The sequence below is a fragment of the Gymnoscopelus microlampas genome (genome assembly GCF_963454915.1).
Source record: "Gymnoscopelus microlampas genome assembly, chromosome: 23".
Lineage (NCBI taxonomy): Eukaryota > Metazoa > Chordata > Actinopteri > Myctophiformes > Myctophidae > Gymnoscopelus > Gymnoscopelus microlampas.
Genome location: NC_139960.1, coordinates 22,738,770 through 22,763,381, shown reverse-complemented (window position 1 = coordinate 22,763,381; position 24,612 = coordinate 22,738,770). Strand labels below are relative to the sequence as shown.

Sequence of the window (24,612 nt, the reverse complement as noted above, 5' to 3'; positions counted from 1 at the left end):
TTCCTAGACCCGGTTGCTTCTTTCTCTCACGAAACCTGGCAACACTGGGTGTGACGTCACTACCCAAAAAATATTGTATCAACAATGGCGTCCTCCATGCATGAGGACGGCGTGAGTCTTGATCCACACGGTGGAAAGAGACAGAAAAAGGCCAAAAATCAAGGTAAACGCTGGAAATACGTTAATGTCATGTTACGCAGTGTATCGTATACATCCTACCAAGCAACCTTATGTTTTAAAAAATATAAATATGTTGCTATATAGGTTAAAACTGTTGTAGAGTAAAACCCTCTGTGTTGATTTATCCATTTGTAACCAGTGGAGCGGTAGCTCTCAAACTTGTTCATGTCAAGGACCCCCAAAATGATATATATTTGGCTGCGGACCCCCATCTCAAAAATATTTTGTTTCCAGGGATTTTTCAAAAATACCAGATCTACAAGATAATTTTGTTGGGTACCCCCTGGTTGCTCCCAAGGATCCCTGGGGGACCCCACTTTGAGAACCAATGGTGTAAAGTAACATTTACTCAAACAGTACATTTACTCAAGTACTGTACCTAAGTGCAATTTTGAGCTACTTAGTTTATTTCAAATGTCCAAAACTTTCTACTCCACTACATCTCAGAGACAGATATTGTACGTTTTACTCCACTACATGTATTTGAAAACTTTAGTTACTGGATTATTGGATTATTATTACAAAACATATATTAATATATTAACCACTAAAAGCCCTATACATTTTGGCCATTTGAAAAGGGCAGATCTACAATTGTGAGCTTGTGGATCTGCTATTTTCAAAAGATTTGTATACATTTGAAAACTTGTGAAATGGGACATTCTGCATAATTAGTACTTTTTACTTTAGTTTAAGTAAATTTTGATGTCAATACTTATGTACTTTTACTCATGTAAATGTTGAATTCCTGACTTTTACTTTTAACAGAGTATCTCTACACTGCAGTATTGATACCTTTACTTAAGTAAAGTAATGTGATAATGTTTTTCCACCACTGATTGGTTGCCATTTGCCAAAGCGAAATATTGCAGATGTGAGCTCCATGCAGTACTACTTACTGTATCAAAAAGTAGCCTACAATAAGTGTACTACCCGACACCAGGGTGTAGATATAGCAGTGAAAGAGTGGGGAGACTAACCTCCAACCACTGCATGTACTACTACTTGTAACATACTCTACCACAGAGGTTCCCTAAGTGGTGTCCTTGAGGGGTTTCCAGGGTGTGTGTGTGTTTCAGTCATTAAAACAAGTTATAGATTGCAGGCAGCTTTAACACTCTGGATTTTACTGGATATGTAAACAGTTCAAAGCTCCATTGAATTGTATATGAATTGTATATGAGGCTTTTGGGTTGACACAGAGTGTTCACATCGATCAGCATATTTGGCAAGGTTTAACCTGCCAATAGACATATGGATGATGATTATGTATGGCTGTTAAGATCATGACATTTAACCCATTTAGACCGGGAAAGAATCTTTGTAATGTTTAGATTTCTTTGGCTATTCAAAAATAACAGCTATACAAATATGAGCTTGTAGATCTGCTATTTTTGAAAAATTGTGAACATTTGTGCAAACATTTGTAACTCAAATCTTTGCTTCTGGGGATTCTACAAATGTCTTCTAAATCCCACAGTTTTTCTGAAAAATATATGTTTCTATATCAGTGGTTCTCAAACATTTTCATGTCAAGGACCCCCACAATTATATGTATATTTGGCCACAGACCCCCATCTGAAACTATTTTGTTCCAGGGACCCCCCTGAAGCAAAGATTTGAGTTACAAATGTTCACTTAAAAAAAAAAATATATATATATATATATATATATATATATATATATATATATATATATATATATATATATTCAAAGATTTGCAAAAAAAATAAATAGCCAAAGTATAAAATATGGATAAAGTGGTTACACAGATGGGTTAAGTTTACGATAAATTGGTTGATTAATGAATTAATTGTGTTTTTGACATTGATCAGTGGAGCATAAACAAACGTTACACTTCTGTTTGCCTTTTAGGCTTCGTAAGCAAAAAGTATCTTACAGTCGACGAAGCAGAACTGCTAACTGTTCCTGATGGATGGAAGGAGCCAACGTTCAACAAAGACGACAACCCCAAGGGGATGCTGGAGGAGAGCAGCTTCGCCACTCTCTTTCCAAAGTACAGAGAAGCCTATTTGAAGGAGTGCTGGCCACTAGTACAGAATGCCCTGGGAGAAGTAGTAAGCAACACACAGTTAATTTAACTCCATTTGGTACCATTTGTACACTCTCAAGAGTTACAGATGAACAGTGAACACAGGATTTGACTGTGTATATTTTGGAACTGTTGAAATATTTTGTGTCTCAAAGTGACTTGTAGAGGATTTATCCGCGAAGGACAAGTTTAACATATTAATGTAGATTTTTTTTAATTCTCAGTTGATGTAATAGACTGGTGACAGTTTAACTCAAGTTTTTAAACCATATGCTTGCCCAAAACATTGGTTTTGTCTAATATAACGGGCTGTGTCCACAGAAAGCATTTTTTGAGCTGCCAGAGCCTTTCTGCCATGCAATTCCTATGTCAAAGATGCGGCCCCTTTGCAGCGCAAATTGGGCGCAAGTGCCTCGAGTAGAATAGTTAAAGTTTTGGAGAGTAGTGCCGCTTCATCACTGTCTCTTTCCTATGCGTAGTGTTGGAGCGACATGACCACAAGCAGTGGAGGTGTTGATTTAATCGATTACATTAAAAAAGATTAACATTCCAAATGTTAATAAATGGCCCCCTTACACTTGGATTTTTCCCCCCGCAGCACATCAAAGGATCCCTGGACTTGATTGAGGGTAGCATGACAGTTTGCACCACTAAGAAGACTTATGATCCCTACGCCATTCTGAGGTCGAGGGATCTCATCAAGCTGCTTGCGAGGAGCGTCCCATTTGAGCAGGTAATTGTTGGCATAAGTAGTTCTGCACCCATCCATGTCAGTTCAGTCAAATGTTGGCTTCACAACAGGATCAAAAGATGATGTGAATCACAATTGAAAGCTACGTTATTATGCACCATGGTTTAAAAGGATGCCGTTGTAACTGGAAGTATTCTAATGGAATGTCACTCGGGGAACAAGGGACTGCACCAAAGAGTAAACAATCTTTTTTCCAGTTAGCGATACATTTTATATTTGTTTTGTTTTTGTTTACACTTTGTTTTCTTGTTAGACATACCTCCCTCATCGTTCCTACTTATCATTGCAATTTTTATTTAGCAATTAAAAGTGAACTGACAACTTTTTTTGAAAAATGAAATGACCTGAGCTGGAAATTGTAATATTTTCTTATTTTCCTGTCTTTTTGTTTATTTTTTGTTTTATATGCAGGCAGTTCGGATACTACAGGATGACATGGCATGTGACATAATCAAGGTTGGCACGCTGGTGAGGAACAGAGAGCGCTTTGTGAAGAGGAGACAGAGGCTTATTGGCCCCAAAGGCTCCACACTTAAAGTGAGTCCTTAACTGCAGGATTTCAAACATACAAGAAGGGGATTTTCTCTCCTCAACTCAGGAATTCTTGCACTCTGGATACACAGGTCAAATGTAATCAAATTTAAATTCCCACTTTCTCCCCGGACCTATTCCATGTTTTGTAGTGTGAAGTTTGGCCTTATCATCACTAGGCGGCAGCATTTTACTGATCATGTGTCACTGTGTGTCATAATTTTTTACAACAATCCAAAAGGGATTGTGAATGCAATCAACTGTGTTCAAGCTGACAGTTCTCTTCTTTCCAGGCACTGGAGTTGTTGACCAACTGCTACGTCATGGTGCAGGGCAACACAGTATCCGCCCTGGGTCCTTTCAATGGCCTTAAAGAGGTAAGTGCCTCTTAGCCCAGTCACACGTAGCCAGACGATCGGAGATCATCTCCGCCTACTGATCTGTCTGGTGACATCTAAATTCAGTGAATGGGATAAAACTGGGTAGAAAGAAATTCAGAGATTTAAAAAATAACAGCATGTAGTAGTTTTCTTTTGCCTGACACTGTAATATGGCCTCTGTCCAAATGCAAGCTTACATACCAACGTACCAAAGTAAAATTGAGTAGAAAAGAATTGTCAATTGTAATAATCATGAAATATATATATTTTTTCGGTCTAGGCTTCGGTCTAGCGTGTTGCTGTCAGCCTAGACCGAAAAAATATATAGATTTCATGAAAACCACACCAGTGGAGATTTAACCTTTTCTAAGCCACAATGAGGCTAAACATGCAAAAACATTATGCATATTGCATAAAAAATAATTTCCTGAATGCACCAAATTGCATGATTTTTGCAAAGATGTCCTCGTCATTACTGGAAACCAATTTTTTTTTAATTGTTCAGTCTGTCTAAAAATGTTATATGACGCATTGTGAGCTTGTAGATCTGCTATTTTCATAATAATAATTGTTCATTAATAGTAATCGAGAAAAGAATGGGAAATAACCGTTATATTGATTTGAAGTCATATTATGGCGGCCTAACGGTTGACATTTATTAATATGATGCACTCTAAAACTAGGTCTTCTGTTGTACAGGTGCGCAAAGTTGTCATGGACACCATGAAGAACATCCACCCAATCTATAACATCAAGGTAGGTCTTGAAATGTGCATTGATACTACAATATACAAATAAATGATCCACGATAATTATAAAAACTCAGGCTATCTGCTATGGTAAGCATTTTTGAGACTCTTTGACCTAGGTCAGGGTTGATGTCATGGACCATACAGATTTCAGGCATGCCCAATGAAGATTATCTCCATCCTTGTACTGATTGTCATGATTGACACAACTTTATATCTGGGTTTGTATGCCAGTGCTGGCATGACCTGGAGCTGAGGGCATGAGACATTTGTTTTGACTTAAATATTGTACAAATCTGATGCTTAATTAGCCATTTATACTTTGCACTCGACTAAAGAATCATGTAAATATTTTCACTGTTACTCCACCTTTTCGTTCCACAATACGGCGCTTGATGAAATGGTTCTCAATAAATGGCAGTTGCCAGAATATCCCATAGCAGTATTACACTGTACATATATTAAGAGTACTGGGTTTTGTAAAGGCAATGTGTCATAAATGGTGACCTTTGGGACCAATCAACAGACCCTGATGATCAAGCGAGAGCTGGCGAAGGACCCCGATCTTCGGACACAGAACTGGGAACGCTTCCTGCCGAACTTCCGCCATAAGAACCTGTCCAAGCGCAAGGAACCCAAGAAGAAGAGCGTTAAGAAGCAGTACACACCATTCCCCCCACAACAGCCAGACAGCAAGGTCGAGAGAGAGAGAGATAGAGACACCCATTCCCTAAGGCTTCTCATGTGGATTCTACTGACAAGAATGAGACATGGCTGTTGTTTCCCAATAGTCTTTAACCCATTAAGACCTGGAACTGTGTCATTTTTAGATTTGAGCTAAAAAGCATTATTTTACACTTTAGCTATTCAAAAATAGCAGATATACAAGCTCATAGCGCGGCACCGAGTGCCGCGCTACGAGCTTGTAGATCTGCTATTTTTGAAAAATCGTGAAAATGTGTGCAAATCTTTGAATATATATATTTTTAAAGCGAACATTTTTAACTCAAATCTTTGCTTCTGGGGGTCCCTGGAACAACATATTTTGATGGGTCTGCGGCCAAATACATATAATTTTGGGGGTCCTTGACATGAAAAAGCAGCATATGTGTCGATGAAATGAAATTTGTCCCTGAGCAAGACTCTTAACCCCTAATTGCTCACAGGTTCTCATTGGAAACAAGACCGCAAGGACTTTCATGAACGACCTGTTAAAAGGAATTATATTACTGATTTCCAGTAGAAACGTTTTTCAGAAAACTGGGATTTAGGAGACATGTAGAATCGGCTTCAGGTCTCAATGGGTTAACTGGGTAGTAAACCTGCAGATTTTTATAAAGAAAAAACATTTGCATATATATTGTATGAAGTTATATTTTCATAAATATCAGAAAATGGGCAGACTTTTTTTTCTGCTTGTTTTTTTTTACTCAAAGTTGTATCTTTATTATTAATTGTGTTGTATCTTTCTCTAGGTTGACATGGAGCTGGCTACAGGAGAGTTCTTCCTACGAGAGAGGGATAAAAAGAAGAAACGTTTGGAAGAGATCAAGGTAGGCGCTTTAAAGCCAAATTCATCCTTCAGTAAAGGATTCACTAAAGCCATTATAAACAGGGTTTTGACATTCCATACTGCCTGTAATTGCTGTCACAAATCTGTGGGCGGGGCCAATTTTTGTACAATAACACCCTATGTCATACACGCAAAATAATACCCAAATTGTTATCACATGTTGAGGGACCTCTATAAATTGCACCACTTTCTGCCCATAGGGGGCACCACAAATTCGAACAGTTGCACCGTCTATCGTACAAACTATTTGCCCCCCCCCCCCCCCCCCCCGCAGCTTCCTCATGTCTTGACAGCTGCACCTTGGGACATGGCAGCACACCTTTAGGCATATTTATTGATTTGATGGTTCCTGTTATCCATTCTTTGCTTAGGTTAAACAAGCAGAGAATGTGAATAAGAAGCAAGAGGAGCGAAGAAAAGACTTCATTCCACCCAAAGAGAAGCCTCTCGCCAAGAAGACAAATAAAGGTACAGAAAAAACATTTTGTGTGATGTTGTAATGTCCTTCTATTTTACTGTCGATCCTCAAATGAGAGAACTTAATTTATGCTTTATTGCATACCCCTCTTGACAAATTTTAACAAACATATCATGTTTTTTTGAGGCGAGAGCATCGTGTGACAAATCGTTTTTAAGACTGAACGGACCGGCGAATAAATACAATCCACAGGGTTACAGACAATGTTTTATTGATGTCCACCATTTTCATTCACAGCTCCCTCAGAAGGCAAACTTGACATTGAGGCCATCAAAGACAAAGTTAAGAAAGCCAAGACCAAGAAGCTGGGAGCTCCACCGGTGAACACCGCCCCACCCATCAGCACCTCCACAAACAAGAAAAAGAAGAGCTAAGGCTGACAATACAGAGGAGTGATGATACGGACTAATTGTACTGTAAATATTCATACTGTTTCATGCGGTATTTAGAGGAGAATGATATCGTGTGGAACGGAAACTCTGTGAGCACAGATGATGGGATTTTAGGACATCAGATATCGTCACTGTTGGGCGGAAACCTTGTATATACCTGTGTTCCAGTGTCGGATCCATTGGAACATGTTCTTTTTTTTCCATTCCTTGAAAATAAGTTAGTTATTATTTAGTCACAAGCTCTTTTTACTACTAATCTGGGAATGGCGGGTGGAAAAAAGTCTCATAGCAAAAATGTATCTAGAAGCTCACAATGTGTCGCGATGTGGCGTGTTTTGTGTGACACAAGTATAAAATAGGGCTTTAATTGATGAAAAAAACTTAAAAAGATGTAAAAGTATAAATATAGAGAAGCAAGGTTTCTGTCAAACAGCAACAATATACATGATTGGCTGTTAACACCTGTTACCCCATGTAGAGAATCTTTGTATTTTGATACGGAGGCCGGCTGTGAATTCAATATTACTTGCAATACAGTATAAGCAGCTGGAATGATAAGTCTTATTTCTGACCCGTACTCATTTAAAAGTTTTGCTTTTTCACCGTTTTCCATGGTCGGTATTTATATTATTGCAGACTATATATTACTACTTTTGAGACATTTTACATTGGCTGTTCCAGAGGTAAGATCTGTACATGACGTGAAGAATAGCTTCTGTACAGGTACAATGGACTATGAACATTTTCCTTTTTTTTTTATTCCCTCTTTTTTTGGTCATTAATTACCTAGCATCGTAACCCATTAAGACTGGGAAGACATCTGTGTCATTTTAGATTTCTTTGGCTATTAAAAACATATCAGATATACAAGCTCATAGCGCGGCACTCTGTGATATTTTGAAAAATCGTGAAAATGTGTGCAAATCTTATATATATATATATATATATATATATATATATATATATATATATATATATATATATATCATTTTAAAGTGGACAATTTAACCTCGAATTGTGTAAAGTTTTTTCAAAAAACTGTTAGGATTTAGAAGACATTTGTAGAATCCACAGAAGCAAAGATGTGAGTTAAAATGTTCACTTTAAAAATATGCATAATATGATAATAATCATATAATAATAATATTGATAATAATTTCTAAAATAGCAGATCTACATATTAAATAGATCTACATATAAATAGCAAATATATTTGCTATTTTTTGATTGAATTGCCAAATAAATCTAAAATGACTTTCCCGGTCTTAATGGCTTAATATTGTTCACAAAACACAGTGAAATGTTAGCTACTCATAGCAGAAGATGTTGGGGTAAAAGTGCTTCACAGTGTAGGCAGCGATGAAGGTGCAGAGTACAGCCAGTGGCCTGATGGCCAGCACAGCCAGACAGGAGGCGCCACAAGAAGACAGGGCAGGGTCCCAGTCAGGGCTCCAGTTGTAGCCTAGAGCAGAGGTCAGGTCAGATTGGTTCCCTTAAACATGTAACATTGTTTGGCTATTAGCTTATATATTGGTTATCTTTGTTCAATTATTGAACAAAGTAAAATATCTTAAAGGAGTAATTCACCCAAAAAATGACTTCTTTTCTATCAATTATACACCCCATGAAGCCTTGAATTCATGGATTTATTTTTTTTGTTCCATTCCTAGGCCAATAATTTGATTACCGGCGGAAAGATGCTAATGTATCCGGTAGGAGACACAAAGTAGACTCTTTGAGTCTCCTGCCGGAAATACACCCGCTCATTAAATTATTGTCTCAGGAATGTGACAAAAACAAATCCATGAATTCAAGGCTTCATGGGGCGTGTAATTGATAGAGAATAAGTAATTTTTGGGGTGAACTACTCCTTTAAAACACTTTTGGAATACTCAGTGGATTTCAAACTGTTTGTGCCCAAGGCACACACCAATGGGCAAGTCAAAATATCTCACTTGTATTCAGTGAAAATAGCCAGTCTACAAGCTCACAACGTATAGCATTGTGCGGCGTTGTGAGCTTGTATATCGGCTATTTTCATTATAATTAAAATGAGTGAAAAATGAATACTGTACATCAATAATTCATATTTTCACCTATAATGAAATGCCCAAAATAGGGATACCAAGTTTTTAGGTTATAGAATCTTTTTTTCTGTATTGGGCAAAGTAGGGCCTGGCTGTTTTTGTAAAAGATTCATAACTTTTTGTATTGCAATAATGTGTGGTTGTCACAAAATCCCAAGGCACACCTGGACTTGTCTCATGGCACAGCAGTGTGCCTCGGCACACAGTTTGGGAACCACTACCCTACCTAATTAATCCATTCCTAATTACACCAGATTATAATGTGTCACAACAATGAATGTTATATTCTACTTACTTTGCTGTTTGTCTCGTGCTGGGTTGTCTGCAATGAGATTAAAAACACTGATATGGCCTGATAACACCTTAAGTTGAGCTATATTGTGAATGGGTGAATGTAACACACATTGTAAAGTGTTTTGGATAAAAACAGAAATGCAGACCATGGGCTGCAGAGTTGCAGCTAGGAGCTTTTTTACTTAAATCTCTTGTCACCTGACAAACATGTCTGATGAAATTAGGCTATCTGGAGTTTGTGAAGAGTACTTACAGCAGAGCTTTTCTTTGCATTCACCCTCACATTCAGTGCATGCGCTTCCTGTTTTATATGGTCGTCCTCCATTCACATTACCCCTGTAGAAGAAGCATAAACTAAATTTAATTAGATTACTTTTCTTCTTACTACTCTTTTAGAATAAAATCCAGAATGAAACATGCCTATGGGTATTAATTTGAAAGAAACAAAATAACCTAAATTATGTTTTTTGTTTATTTCCTGTATTATGAAGTTTGTGACATTTCGAGACACTTCTCTCTAATGTGGAAATAAGACTTACAGCCAAATACGTCTGGTTCATCTTGTCTAAATTTTAGTCAGGACAGACCAGATGTCTGTTTTAATTGATTCCATGCGAGACGAGATTCGACAAATAACCCCTTCACCACTTGAACCCTAATCTCTCAAGATAGATTCTGCAGCAGAATTTTCCTTTTTTTTTTACCAAATGGGTCCCCAGATTACTTGAACCCTAGCATGTCTTAATAGGTGAATATTCTGTGAAAATAGCAAATCTACAAGCTCACATGATGTCAAGTTGAGATGAGTAGAGGGAGAAAACAGTATGCCAAAGATAGATCCCTGGGGGACCCCAGGGGTCTACCCCAATATACTTTGTTTAAGTGGTGCATATGTCAGAGCTATACTGTTACTGGAAATACAGTAGATAGAGACATTGTGTTTTTTGCATGTGCTAGGGTACTATTGAATTATCATTTTGAAGTCAGCGTCTTTATTAGTGTGTACTTGGAAAATTCCACCACATTTTGTAAGCATATTTCAACTCACCCTGTGGCATAGTTGCACACAAAAATGGCACCTTCTTGATCCGCAAAACTTGTACCTTTGACACCATTTGGGCAGACCTGGACTGCGCAGCCAACCTTGTAGCTGCTTGCCCATACAACCTAGGGACAGAAGAAATACCTTGTTGCACAAAGAAGACCAAATATGTTGTAATCATCAGGTTCATTCTTTTAATATCCCTCCTTATAGACTCATTGATTTCAACATGTACAGCTGAACTACAAACAATATATGGCATATAGTCATTTTAGCATGTGGAAATACCTGTGTATAGTGGCCGCAGACAGCAGTACATGTGTTGAGAGTGTAAGAATAATCTTTCTTTTCATTGACCCATGGGTCTATGGCAAGTTTGACTATAAACCTGGAGGAGCGGGAGCCTGCCCATATGTTCTCTCCCACAGAGGAGAAGACAGGATGCATTCGACGAACTTCTGAGAGGTGGATGTTGTGTTTGAATTCACAGTTCCTCGCCCAGGCCCTCGCGGTGATGGCCAAGCCTTCGTCCCATGTCTTGAGGAACAAACAAATCAAACAGCTGCAGATCAACAGATCACAGTCTATTGAACCCTAATGTCCCTGTTCTGGGCATGTTATAATAGGTGAACATTCGGTTGAAAGGATTAGCTATTTGCGGAAGACAATTGGTGTAGGGGGCAAGAAGGAGAGGACAAAGTATACAGGGACCTGCCCAGATAACAAAGTATATAGGGTTTAACTGGTTACTTCATGCTGGCTTAGCAGTAACAGTGAGACTTTAATATCACCACAATTAATTATATTATTATCATCTGCATTTACCTGTCAAAATGTCTGCTGTCAAAAACATCCATTGTTTTGATATCATGCTTACCATATGCAGCATGTCACTTGCAGCTGGCTGGACTGATGACCGTGCCTTATTGTGTATGTCTACACAATCCTTGATAAACGTTTCATTAGTGATTGCTGGCAGCTCCCCAGAAACCTCAACAAGAAGGGAGGATAACATCAAAATCCTTGCAAACGGCAGCCAATCCAGTGCATACCCCATGCTTTACAATGATCATTCAGAATCTTCACAAGGGTGTAATGACTGAAAGATTGATGCATTATCTTCTCTCTGTCACAGCCACTTCCTTTTTGTCGTATTTTACAACATATACAGGAAGTTACACCCTAAAAGGGAAGAGCATACGATGACACTTCTGAAGTGGTGTCTTCGTGATACCTTCCTTTTTTGGTTGTTTCACAAATTAAATTACAGCCACAGCTTCCTCATGTCTTGACAACTGCACCTTGAGACATTGGCGCATTTATTGATTTAATGGTTCCTGTTATCCATTCTTTGCTTAGGTTAAATAAGCAGAGAATGTGAATAAGAAGCAAGAGGAGCGAAGAAAAGACTTCATTCCACCCAAAGAGAAACCTCTCGCCAAGAAGACAAATAAAGGTACAGGAAAAACATTTTGATGTTGTAATGTCCTTCTATTTTATGAGAAAGCTTCATTTATGCTTTAAACCCTCTTGACAAATGTTAACGGAAATATCATGTTTTCCTTTTACACTTGAGGCAAGAGCGTCATGTGACAAACCAACAAGTAAATACAATCCACAGGGTTATAGACAATGTTTTATTGATGTCCACCACTTTCATTCACAGCTCCCTCAGAAGGCAAACTTGACATTGAGGCCATCAAAGACAAAGTTAAGAAAGCCAAGACCAAGAAGCTAGGAGCTCCACCGGTGGACACCACCCCACCCATCAGCACCTCCACAAACAAGAAAAAGAAGAGCTAAGGCTGACAATACAGAGGACTAATAGTACTGTAAATATTCATACTGTTTCATGCGGTATTTAGAGGAGAATGATATCGGGTGGTACGGAAACTCTGTGAGCACAGATGATGGGATTTCAATCAGATATTGTCACTGTTGGGCGAAAACCTGTGTTCGAGTGTTGGATCCATTGGAACATGTTCTTTTTTCCATTCCTTGAAAATAAGTTATTAAGTTATTAGTTAGTCACAAGCTCTTTTTACTACTAACTCTCGGGGCGAAAAGGTGAAAATTATTCATATAGCAAAAATGTATTTAGAAGCTCACAATGTGTCGCGATGTGGAGTGTTTTGGTGACACAAGTATAAAATAGAGCTTTCATTGATGAAAAACATAAAAAGATAGAAAAAGCCAGGTTTCTGTCAAACAGCAACAATATACATGATTGGCTGTTAACACCTGTTACCCCATGTAGAGAATCTTTGTATTTTAATACAGAGGCCAGTTGTGAATTCAATATTTCTTGCAATACAGTATAAGCAGCTGGAATGATAAGTGTTATTTCTGACCCGTACTCATATAAAATTTTACTTTTTCAGTTTTCCATGGTTGGTATTTATATTTTACATTGGCTGTTCGAGAGGTAAGATCTGTCCATGACATGAAGAATAGCTTCTGTACAGGTACAATGGACTTTGCTGATGTGATGAAAACATGTTCCTTTTTTTCATTCCTTTTTTTTTGGTCATTGATTACCTACCTATCTTAATATCGTTCACAAAATATGGTGAAATGTTGAAATATTAGCTACTCATAGCAGAAGATGTTGGGGTAAAAGTGCTTCAGTGTATACTGTAGGCAGCGATGAAGGTACAGAGTAGAGCCAGTGGCCGGACAGCCAGACAGGAGGCGCCACAAGAAGACAGAGCAGGGTCCCAGTCGCGAACGGCCTTTTGGCGTGTAGTTGAAGCGCTAGGGGGCGGGGGGGCGGGTGGGGTCAGCGCACTGAAGTCAAGGCACCGACTACTGTCTTGTTGACAGTCAACGGCTGCACGCTCCCAGTCAGGGCTCCAGTTGTAGCCTAGAGCAGAGGTCATGCAGGTCAGATTGGTTCCCTCAAACATGTAGCATTGTTTGGCTGTTAGCTTATCTATTGATTATCTTTGTTTAATTATTGAACAAAGAAAAATCTCTTTAACACTTTTGGAATACTCAGTGGATTTCAAACTGTTTGTGCCCAAGACACACCAATGGGCAAGTCAAAATATCACACCTGTATTATAGCGACAATAGCCAATCTACAAGCTCATAACATATCGCATTGTGCGGCGTTGTGAGCTTGTAGATCGGCTATTTTCACTATTATTAAAATGTGTGAAAATGAATAAATCAATTCACATTTCACTTATAATGAAATGCCCAAAATAGGGATACCAGGTGTTTAGGTTATAGAATCTTTTTTTGTATTGGGTAAAGTAGGGTTTTAGAACATGAGCCAGAGCCCCAAAATTGAGCAATGATTATTGAAAGAGTGGGCAAAACTCGAGGTTACGAATGTAACCCCGGTTTCTTTAGAATTCGGAGTAACATACTCACTATGGGATATCAGCGCCTCCTGGCGATGAACAGAGCTACATACCATAAACCCCCGGGCCATTCATTGGCTGAGAAGGGTATGTCACGTGTCCGGTAGACCGGAACCGGCTTAAAGCCGGTCGCGTGACGTGGCTCATCCTCTTTAACAACCGCTCTCTGCATGCAGATGCACACAAACAGGGGTGTTAGGTGAGAATGTTACTCCGAATTCTAAAGAAACCGGGGTTACATTCGTAACCTCGAGTTTCTTGTCAAATTCTCCGTAACATACTCACTATGGGATTCATAAACCCCCCTGGGGCTTATAGCCATACGGAAACCCTCCCAGTCCCGCACGCCCCCTTGCCGTAAGGCCCCGCCCCCACGGGCGTGACCTCCGGCCTCACGGGAGCCCCGGCCCTCCGGGCCGGGGTGCGGGATACAGAAAAAAGGTAGACCCTGACAGACTAAGTCTTCCTTATTGAACTAATGAACAGACACGAGTCTGTCCCAAAAGTGAAACACAAGGAAACAGGGCCTCCTCCCCTGGGACCCTACCAGGGTGGTCCCGAGGGGACTCAGGAGAAGGAAGGCAGGAGAGAGAAAAAACAGGGTAACAAAACCCTGTCCAAACCTCCCCCACTCTAGCTAGAGACAGCCGCTACGCCCAGGACAGCGTGCGTCACTGACGACGCCGCCACGTCCAGGCTGCAGGAAGCCGCAAAAGTCGATGGAGACGACCAGTTTGCCGCCTCGCAAACCTCCTGGACCGAAACTCCCCTGGAGAGAGCCCAGGATGCAGCCATGCCTCTAGTAGAGTGAGCCTTCAGTCCTTCTGGAACTGGAGCGCCACCACTGACGTACGCCAGCCTAATGGCATCCAAGATCCATCTAGAAAGCGTCGCCCTAGCCACCGCCTTCCTCCGACCACATGGTCTGAAGGAGACAAAAGCTGTGACGACGACCGGCCGATCACTGTCCACTGGCAGCAGAGCTTCAGAGCCCTCCCTGGGCAAAGACAGTGCAGCCGCTCATCCTCCGCTGAAACGAAAGGAGGTGGATGAAAAACAGCTCAAACGGGGCCTGGGTCACCAACCCGTTCTTGGGAGCAAACGCTAAGTTGGGTTTAAACAAAACCCCCCTGTTGTTGCCCGAGAACCTCAAGCATTCCGAACTCACCGAGAGTGCATGCATGTCACTAACCCGTTTAGCTGTAGACAAAGCAACTGAAAGGACCGTTTTGAAACTGACGATCTGCGGATCTACAGACTCAAACGGCTCGAACGGTGGACGGCAAAGGGCCCCCAGTACCACCGCCAGGTCCCAGGCCGGGAAAGAGGCCTAGTAACCGGTCTGGCCCGCCTGGCACCGTTTCAAAAAACGACGCACCAGAGGATGTCGGCCAACCGTCATGCCACCGAAACCTTCGTGACAAGCGGAAAAGGCCGCCTGGTACCCCTTAACCGTCGAGAAAACCAGACCCTGACTCAACCTGCCATGCAGGAAGACGAGGATGCTGCGCACCGGGGCCTGGAAAAACCACCACTGGCGGTGATAGTTCCAGAGACCAAGAAACGAACATGTTCCATCTATCGTTGTGCACAGCCCTCGTGGAAAACGGCCCTCGCGCCCTGGATGGTAGTCACCACCTCAGGGGGCAGGCCACACGAAGTCAAAGTCTCCCTCTCACGGGCCAGACCCACAGGTCTAGGTCCTGAGGCCGCTTGTGGAAAATCTCGTACCCTGCCTGTCGTAACAGATCTCTGTTCGGGGGGAGGGGCCAGGGCTCGTCGCAGAGGGGAGGATTATTCCTGACCTCCATGCGCCCCACGCCAGTGCCACCAGCGGACAGTCCGCTGACTGACAGTCCGTGGAGTCTGACCCTCTCCATTGTTGAGAGGACCAACTCCAGTGACGGGAACGCATAAAGCAGTTCAGTCGGCCAAAACTGGCCCAGATCTGGCTCGTTATCTCCGGAGGAGAGGCCAATCTGCGTACCAAAAATTGCCCCTGGACAACAGAGTCGCACCGCTGTTCAGGAGGCCCGGTACATGTGAGGCTCTGAAAGGCGCAAGGCGCGCGTCGCACCACAGTGTCAGATCGCCAGCTAGCTTTGTCCAACACGGGAGAGGCCAGGCCTCCCTGCTTGTTGACATAGCACAAGGTCGCGCTGTTGTCGGTCCTGAACAGGACATGACAACCTCGAAACCGAGCCTTGCAATGTCTGACCGTCAGAAAAGACCGTCATCAGCTCCAAGTAGTTGATGTGGGCCGTCTGTAGACTGGGACCCCACACCCCCCTGAGCGGCTCTCGTGGACGGCACCCATTCAGTGAGGTTAACGTCCGTGGTAATGACCTTCCGCGAGACCACAGCACCCATGCTGACCCTTTGGACATAAGGGTTGCGTCTGACCACGGTCTAAGCGTGTCCATGCACCGTGGGGATACCTGGACCTTCTGATAACCTCAGGTGGACGGGACTCCAAGAGCCCGCATCCACCTCTGGGGAAAAAGGGGTCACAAGTGGGGCTTGTCTAAACGAAACAGGTGTAAGGCCGAAGTCATGAGACCCGCCGCCTGCAAGCATAGCCTGTATGTGACTTGTCGCCTCACGCGAGAAGACCATAGGCCCAAAAGCTGTCTATCCCGTCCCGGGACAGACGCCTGTGAGCCTGGTCTAGCCCAGCGAGATCCCCATGAAGGTGGTCTGCTGAGACGGAGGTCGATGCTGGTCCACCAATCCCCTTAACGCACCGTCTGTAGCAGAGACGCGGACGTCAAAATCCGGAAACAAACACCTTGTTTGACATAGGAGGTTTATGCATAAAGGCATGTGGAAAACACACCAGTACAACCACAGTGTGTTGTTGTTGATCAGGGGAGCTGACCAGTACAACCACAGTGTGTCACTGCCGTACTGAAAAAGAGCAGTACCCACACAGTGTAACACTTACAGCAAAGGTCGTCGGGATCGGGAGTCGAACCTGCGACGCGCTGTCAGGCTGGATTACCAGCATGTGGTATGCACCTGGACCGCTAGGCCAGCGGACGCCCTGAAGTACCGGAATAGTAAACAGTTCCGGACTGCAAACTCTCCAACAAGCTGCGCCACAGCAAGCGAGTTGGGGGGGGGGGGGGGGGCTCTGATGTCACCCAGTCCCGCGGAGAACGCGCACGTTTCCGACGGGACCGGTGATGTCGTCACGTGGTCCAGCGGACTGCTTTGAGGCCTCCCGACCCAAGGGGAAAACCCTTCAGTTAGGCAGTTTGCGGCAAAAGCTGCAGTCTGAACAGTTCATTCAAATGATTTGCAATGTTTTCCCCCCGCACAGGTTCAAAGGCTGAGCCGTGGTGGTAGGTGGCCACCGTGGTGTTGCTTTAGCGTGGCTGGCTATGCACTGTACCAAAAAACAAGACTGCAAGTGTTGATGATAGTAAGGCTAGTCGGCCGCTAAGTGAAAACAACAGTAGCCTGACTGGAAGCCTTTAGTCAAGGCTAAACCCACCATGAGCCACGACAATGTTGGCATCCGTTCCCATGGAGACCAAAGATGTCGTCACGTAATCCCACGGACCCGCACGAGCAACGCCCGTTAGGGAGCGTGGAAAGGTAGCGGTGATAGTGGCCACCGCAGTGTTGCTTTAGCGTGGCTGGCTAAGCACTGTACCAAAAAACAACACTGCAAGTGTTGATGATAGTAAGGCTAGTCAGCCGCTAAGTGAAAACAACAGTAGCCTGACTGGAAGTCTAAGCTTTAGTCAAGGCTAAACCCACCATGAGCCACGACAATGTTGGCATCCGTTCCCATGGAGACCAATGATGTCGTCACGTAATCCCACGGACCCGCCCGAGCAACGCCCGTTAGGGAGCGTGGAAAGGTAGCGGTGATAGTGGCCACCGCAGTGTCGCTTTTAGCGGGGCTGGCCATGTGCTGCACTAAAAAACAACACTGCTATGTGTTGTTGTTAGTGAGGCTAGATAGCTGCTAAGTGAAACAACAGTAAGCAGTTATCAAACATTCGAAAGTTGTAAACCTTCAAATATTTGTTGAGGCTGCTGGACCCTACGCATGAGAAAAACAATACTTTGTCTGTCATGGGGTTTTTTGTGGAGAATTGCAGCCTGCAACCCTTCAGTATTGTGTGCAACAACACCCAAGGATTCGGCTTGCAATATTTCCATTGTTCCACACCCCGAGCGAACGGGTCGGTGGGGGCTGATGACGTCATCGGCCGCTCGGAGCTCAACATTCGGTTCGTCCGTCGTCGCCGCTCGCCTGTTCCCATGGAAACCAACGGCGCTGCCGATTGGACAGGCGGGGCCGTGCGCGTTAGTAACGCTGGCTTGCCCGGGGGACTCGGAGGAGTCACGTGACTGGTCACGGGAAAATTTCCCGACGTCAGAAATAAGCCTACCTCGGCCGTCGTCTCTGCGCGGAGTGTCGACAAAGTTATCCTCTCTTTAGGAGGCGCCCCGTCGTATTCCAGCGGCAGACGAGGCCTTCTGTTTCCATGGAAACCTGTGAGGCGTGACAGCTGAGGGGTCGTCTGTCCTTCCAAAATGGCGGAGACAGAGGTCCGCTCTTTCTGACTCAAGCACTTCCGGTTCACAGTGGCGCTTGATCGCTTCCTGTGAGACGGAAGGCAAAACCGCCGTGACCCTGTTCCACTGGCGCTTTGGCGCCCTCTGGCGGACAAAGGTGGCGTCGGTTTTGTTATTACCTCCAAATGATTTATTCCCTTCATATGATCCAAAACAATGCACAGATGTTGTCCCAGCAATGTCCGGGGCACCGGAATTCGGGTGTACCCGGGCATTGTGGGCTCATGGGATGATGACACTGATCCATTGCATGCACAGATGTTATCCCAGCAATATCTGCCACACCGGAATTCGGGCGTTGCAGACATTGACGGGCTTATTTGGATAACAACATTGATTCAAAGCATCATGTAATGAGAACATTGGAGCAGAGAAGCCGTCGGTACGGGGACTCCACTGCACCGTTGTTCTAGGACATGTGAAATAACGAGCTGGTTTGTAACATGTAACACATTTATTTTCTTTGGCAGAAATAATGGTACCTTTAAACACACATTCGTTTTCATTACACAGTCTTTTGGCACTTGAGGAGCCGTTCCTGGCCCTGTCCAACAAGGCCTGACAAGCCACTGTCCTCTTCCCCAGCATTTGAAAAATGGCTTATGAAATGATTCATTGCATGTACAGCTGTTAACCCAGCAATCTTTGAAACACCGGTGTTCGGGCGCTTCAGGTATTGTGGGCTAAGGGCTTATATAGAGAACATTGGAGCAGAGAGGCCCTCGGTACATTGACTCCACTGCTCTCTGCTGTTCTAGGACATGTGAGATAACGAGCTGGTTTGTAACATGTAACACATTTATTTTCTTTGGCAGAAAGAAAATTGTACCTTATACACACACATTCGTTTTCATTACACACGGGGGTGTTGAACCGGTCTGTGCACCGGTGAGTCTGCTAATGTGCAAATGTACTTTGGAACATGTGAAATGAAACAAAAGTAGGCACAGGAACAGTAAACAGCATGAAACGTTTTAACATATTATATGAAAAAACAACATGTGTACAAATGGCACCCGATGAACCCGTTCACGGTTGTTCTCATCCTGGAGCCTCCTTTCCCTGGATGCTGCCGGATTGGAGGTGCAGGGGGCAGGAGGGCGGCCAGCCCTTGTTATCTGGTGCAAGGAGGAGGCGTAGTCTGGGCCTACCTGGACCTGGAAGCTGCCTCGTCCCTTGTGGTAAAACGCCGGCTCGGCTGCAGTCTTTAGACGCCCCCGAGCGGGGTTACTCGTTACACAGAGTGAGAAGGCTAACACGCTGGTGTAGTCCTAGCGAGGCTATAGCTAAGCTAGAACAGCACCGCTAATAACCTGTTGCTTAGTTAAGCTAGCTGGGTGTTGTTAAGCCAATAAAAACACTGCCTGACTGGAGCGATGTTAACTAGCAAAGCAGCTAACGTAGCTAGTCTGGGCTAACTCGAGCTCCTGCCTCGTTCTCCCCCTCGTCCATGCTGCCGTCGCCTGGAGCCCTTGTTGTCCTCTGGCGACGTACTGCCGTCCCTTGTAGATGGCTGGGAGGAGGGGGAAGAAGAGCCGCTAGTAGGCTGTACCTGGCTGGGCCCACCAGGCACAGCTCGCGCAGCTGCTGGAGCGCCGTGTTCAACGGCCGGTGTGGCAGCCTGGTGGAGTCGCGAGCCGTGGCTTGCGCAGCTCGGAGGCTCCGGGGCTGCTGGAGGGCCCATGGTGATCTGGGCGGGCACGCACGCGATGGGGCCACCACGCACGTTCCCTGGGCCGGCGATGCGGGGTGTCTCTGGAGTACTGCCGTCCCCGATCTAGGACGAATCCCCGCTACTTCCTTCGACTCGTGCCCTGGCCTTGGCCAGGCGCTGTCGAGGTGTGGTTCCTCCAATGCAGGGCTAGCGTCGAGTGTTTGCTAGTAAGCTAACGCTAACGCTAGGCTAGGCTTTAACACAGCGACCGACGGAGAGCTAGGCTAGTTAGCTTTAGCTGCTAGGCTAAAGCATTAGCTGCTAGGCTAAAGCATTAGCTGCTAACTCTGGCTTGACCGTGCTAGCACGTGAGGAGGAAAACAAGTAGTAAGATAAGTTTAGAAAGAAGAAGATAGCCGCGGGAGCGGAACTAAAGGATTTAAGGACTAAAAACCCGTGGGTAGGTACAGGTACCACCGCTGTGGGCTAAAGCTGGTTTCAGTCCGGAGAAATCGAATAGTTTCAGAATAATTTGTTTTAGTATGTCTTAAGCCGTGTTACATCTGCCATGCAGAGAAGCGAAAGAGGATGAGCCACGTCACGCGACCGGCTTTAAGCCGGTTCCGGTCTACCGGACACGTGACATACCCTTCTCAGCCAATGAATGGCCCGGGAGTTTATGGTATGTAGCTCTGTTCATCGCCAGGAGGCGCTGATATCCCATAGTGAGTATGTTACGGAGAATTTGACAAGAAACCATACCTATATTAAATTGTTTATAGGGTCAATATAAGTAAATAAATATATGGTAACCTTTCCACAGGAGCAGCTTTTTCATATTCATCACACATTTTGTTATTTCCCCCATACTACATGACAGGTGAAAAAATGACAAAATTTAAAAAATAGTTATCATACTGAAACTTCCCCAGTTGATTACTTACATGAAGACAATGATTTATCGTATTACAAGTTTTCTGAAATTGTATATTTAAATATGCAAATTAGGAATTAGGAAAATATGCCCAAATTTGCATAACTTTCCAGAATCAACATTGGAACATTGGACAAAGCCAGAGTTCTTATTTCATTTTGTTAAGATGTTGGAGTCAAAGGTTTTTAACAAGGGAATATTCAATATCTGGCTACATTTTGGGGCTCTGGCTCATGGACTAAATGCCTAATTTGCATATTTAAATATACAATTTCAGAAAACTTGTAATACGATAAATCATTGTCTTCGTGTAAGTAATCAACTGCGGAAGTTTCATTATGATAACTATTTTTTTAATTTTGTCATTTTTTCACCTGTCATGTAAGTATGGGGAAAATAACAAAATGTGTGATAAATATGAAAAAGCTGCTCCTGTGGAAAGGTTACCATATATTTATTTACTTATATTGACCCTATGAACAATTTAATATAGGTATGGTTTTGCCCACTCTTTCGATAATGAAATCTTGTCTGGCTCATGGACTATTTGGCTGTTTTAGTCAATTACTCATAACTTTTTGTATATATTGCAATAATGCGTGGTTGTCACAAAATCCCAAGGCACACCTGGAAACTTGTCTCATGGCACAGCAGTGTGCCTCTGCACACAGTTTGGGAACCACTGCCCTACCTAATGAATCCACATTTTACCACATATTGTGCCACAATGAAAGTTATATTCTACTTACTTTGCTGTTTGTCTTGTGTTGAGTTGTCTGCAATGAGATGAATGCGTGTGAATGGGGGAATGTAACACACATTGTAAAGTGTTTTGGATAAATACATAGAAATGCAGACCAGGGGCTGCAGAATTGCAGCTAGGGAAGGGCTAACTGAGGAGCTTTTTTCTTGTCCACCTTTGGAGTTACATCATGGCAAGGTAAATACACAACCCAAACCTCTACCAAAGTGGTCTTGCTCTTTAAATCTCTGACAGTCACCTGACAAACATGTCAGACTATCTGGAGTTTATGAAGAGTACTCACAACAGAGCTTCCCTTTGCATTCACCCTCACATCCAGTGCATGTTGTTCCTCTTTTATATGGTTGTCTTCCATTCACATTGCCCCTGTAGAAGAAGCATAAACTAGATTACTTTTTTTTTTTATTACTATTTTTACTCTTTTAAAATAAAATCGAGAATGAAACATATGCCTATCGGTATTTCGAGACACTTCTGTCTCTAATGTGGAAATAAGACTTACAGCCACATACGTCTGGTTCCTCTTTTTTTTTAATATATTTTAATTTTAATTTTAATTTTTCACAAAGTATACATACAATCCCCCCAGATCCCTCCCCCCTCCCCACATACAAACCCACATACATAAAGGACAGCACAGATAAAAAAAAAAAAAATAATAATAATAATAATAATAATCAAAACATAATCAAAAATAAAAGGTACAAAAAAGAAAGAAAAGGAACATTAAGAAGAGACAAATCTGTTGTAAAAACATTACCGTAAGTAGCTTCGAGAAATAATAGATCTAGACCGAGATAGCTGTAGATAACAACCTATTCCATCTCTAATACAGTTGAGGTAGGGACAACGTTTCTATATAGTCCAAATAAGGTTGCCAAATCTTCAAAAAAGTGTCAAACCCGTCTGGTTCCTCTTGTCTCAATTTGAGTCAGGACAGACCAGATGTCTGTTTTCATTGATTCCATGTGAGACTAGATTCGACAAACAACCCCTTCACCACTTGAACCCTAATCTCTCAGAATCTCTCTTTTTTTTACCAAAGCGATCCCCAGATTACTTGAATCCTAGCATGTCATAATAGGTGAATATTCTGTGAAAATAGCAAATCTACAAGCTCACAACATGTCATGTTGAGATGAGTAGAGGGAGAAAACAGAAGGTCAAAGATAGACCCCTGGGGGACCACGGCCAACAAAGTATATTGAGTTTAAAGGGGAAATCCACCCATTTTCAATATTTAACTATGTCATTAATATAGCATAAAGGAGTTGTGTGGAAAAAAGAAAAAAGTTCCCCCCTTTCTGTGTTGCCTTGAACTGGAGGATTGATTTTGGGTTTAACATTGCAAATTACAACATGATGAGTCATCATGTTGTAATTTGCAATGTTAAACCCACAATCAATCCTCCAGTTCAAGGCAACACAGAAAGGGGGGAACTTTTTTCTTATTTCCACACAACTCCTTTATGCTATATTAATGACATAGTTAAATATTGAAAATGGGTGGATTTCCCCTTTAAGTGGTTATTTGATGCTGATTGTTGTTGAGATCATGCATATTAGAGCTATACTGTTACTGGAAATGCAGTAGATAGAGATATCATCCCTAGGAAGGTGTTTTTTGCATATGCTACTATATATGCTATATAACTGAGGGTAGCCTACTATTGAATTACCATTTTGAAGTCAGCTTCTTTATACGTGGTGAAATTCCACCACATGTTGTAAGCATATTTCAACTCACCCCGTGGCATAGTTGCACACAAAAATGGCACCTTCTTGATCCGCAAAACTTGTACCTTTGACACCATTTGGGCAGACCTGGACTGCGCAGCCAACCTTGTAGCTGCTTGCCCATACAACCTAGGGACAGAAGAAATACCTTGTTGCACAAAGAAGACCAAATATGTTGTAATCATCAGGTTCACTCTTTTAATATCCCTCCTTAAAGACTCATTGATTTCAACATGGACAGCTGAACTACAAACAATATATGGCATATAGTAATTTTAGCATGTGGAGATACCTGTGTATAGTGGCCGCAGACAGCAGTACATGTGTTGGGAGTGTAAGAATAATCTTTCTTTTCATCGACCCATGGGTCTATGGCAAGTTTGACTGTAAACCTGGAGGGGTGGGAGCCTGCCCATATGTTCTCTCCCACAGAGGAGAAGACAGGATGCACTCGACGAACTTCTGAGAGGTGGATGTTGTGAATGAATTCACAGTTCCTCGCCCAGGCCCTCGCGGTGATGGCCAAGCCTTCATCCCATGTCTTGAGGAACATACAAATCAAACAGCTGCAGATCAACATATCACAATCTATTGAACCCTATATGTCCCTGTTCTGGGCATGTTATAATAGGTGAACATTCAGCGAAAAGATTAGCCCGCCCAGATAACAAAGTATATAGGGTTTAACTGGTTACTTCATGCTGGCTCAGCAGTAACAGTGAGACTTTAATATCACCCACAATTAATTCATATTATTCCATCATCTGCATTTACCTGTCAAAATGTCTGCTGTCAAAAACACCCATTGTTTTGATATCATGCTTACCATATGCAGCATGTCACTTGCAGGTGGCTGGACTGATGACCGTGCCTTATTGTGTATGTCTACACAATCCTTAATAAACGTTTCATCAGTGATTGCTGGCAGTGAGGCTGAATTCTCCCCAGAAACCTCAACAAGAATGGAGAATAACATCAAAACCCATGCAAACAGCAGCCAATCCATTGCATACCCCATGCTTTACAATGATCATTCAGAATCTTCACAGGGGT

At 42.8% G+C, this 24,612-nt stretch overlaps 2 protein-coding genes across 5 annotated transcripts; one reads left to right on the top strand and one right to left on the bottom strand.

Moving 5' to 3' along the window:
• Positions 1–84: 84 nt before the first annotated feature.
• On the top strand, positions 85–13,005 carry krr1 (KRR1 small subunit processome component homolog; the record flags this gene model as incomplete). Of its 3 annotated transcripts, none has more annotated exons than XR_014600229.1 (11): positions 85–163; positions 2,056–2,258; positions 2,832–2,966; positions 3,396–3,521; positions 3,809–3,892; positions 4,595–4,651; positions 5,171–5,341; positions 6,120–6,197; positions 6,589–6,685; positions 6,933–7,804; positions 12,976–13,005. XR_014600229.1 is itself a non-coding variant. In XM_084050017.1 (10 exons), the coding sequence occupies 10 exons, from the start codon at positions 85–87 to the stop codon at positions 7,067–7,069; spliced, it is 1,167 nt and encodes a 388-aa protein (XP_083906143.1). In that variant the 3' UTR covers positions 7,070–7,950. The 3 variants fall into 3 exon arrangements, 1 of the variants encoding a protein (XP_083906143.1); XR_014600230.1 differs by having other exon boundaries at positions 6,933–7,810; XM_084050017.1 differs by lacking the exon at positions 12,976–13,005 and having other exon boundaries at positions 6,933–7,950.
• On the bottom strand, positions 8,040–24,612 carry glipr1a (GLI pathogenesis-related 1a). Of its 2 annotated transcripts, none has more exons than XM_084050019.1 (6): positions 24,386–24,612; positions 10,799–11,047; positions 10,517–10,635; positions 9,722–9,804; positions 9,470–9,496; positions 8,040–8,549 (listed from the first exon to the last, which is right to left on the bottom strand). In XM_084050019.1, the coding sequence occupies exons 1-6, from the start codon at positions 24,575–24,577 to the stop codon at positions 8,395–8,397; spliced, it is 825 nt and encodes a 274-aa protein (XP_083906145.1). In that variant the 5' UTR covers positions 24,578–24,612; the 3' UTR covers positions 8,040–8,394. The 2 variants fall into 2 exon arrangements, with proteins under 2 accessions (XP_083906145.1, XP_083906144.1); XM_084050018.1 differs by lacking the exon at positions 24,386–24,612 and adding an exon at positions 11,388–11,625.

Excerpts from the sequence above, each read along its gene's own strand:
- glipr1a (XM_084050019.1), bottom strand. The coding sequence starts at position 24,577 with ATGGGGTATGCAATGGATTGGCTGCTGTTTGCATGGGTTTTGATGTTA. Across the intron at positions 9,497-9,721 it reads ATGCAAAGAAAAGCTCTGCT|ACAACCCAGCACGAGACAAA; the intron begins GTAAGTACTCTT and ends ATCTCATTGCAG. Across the intron at positions 8,550-9,469 it reads AGCACGAGACAAACAGCAAA|GCTACAACTGGAGCCCTGAC; the intron begins GTAAGTAGAATA and ends CCTCTGCTCTAG.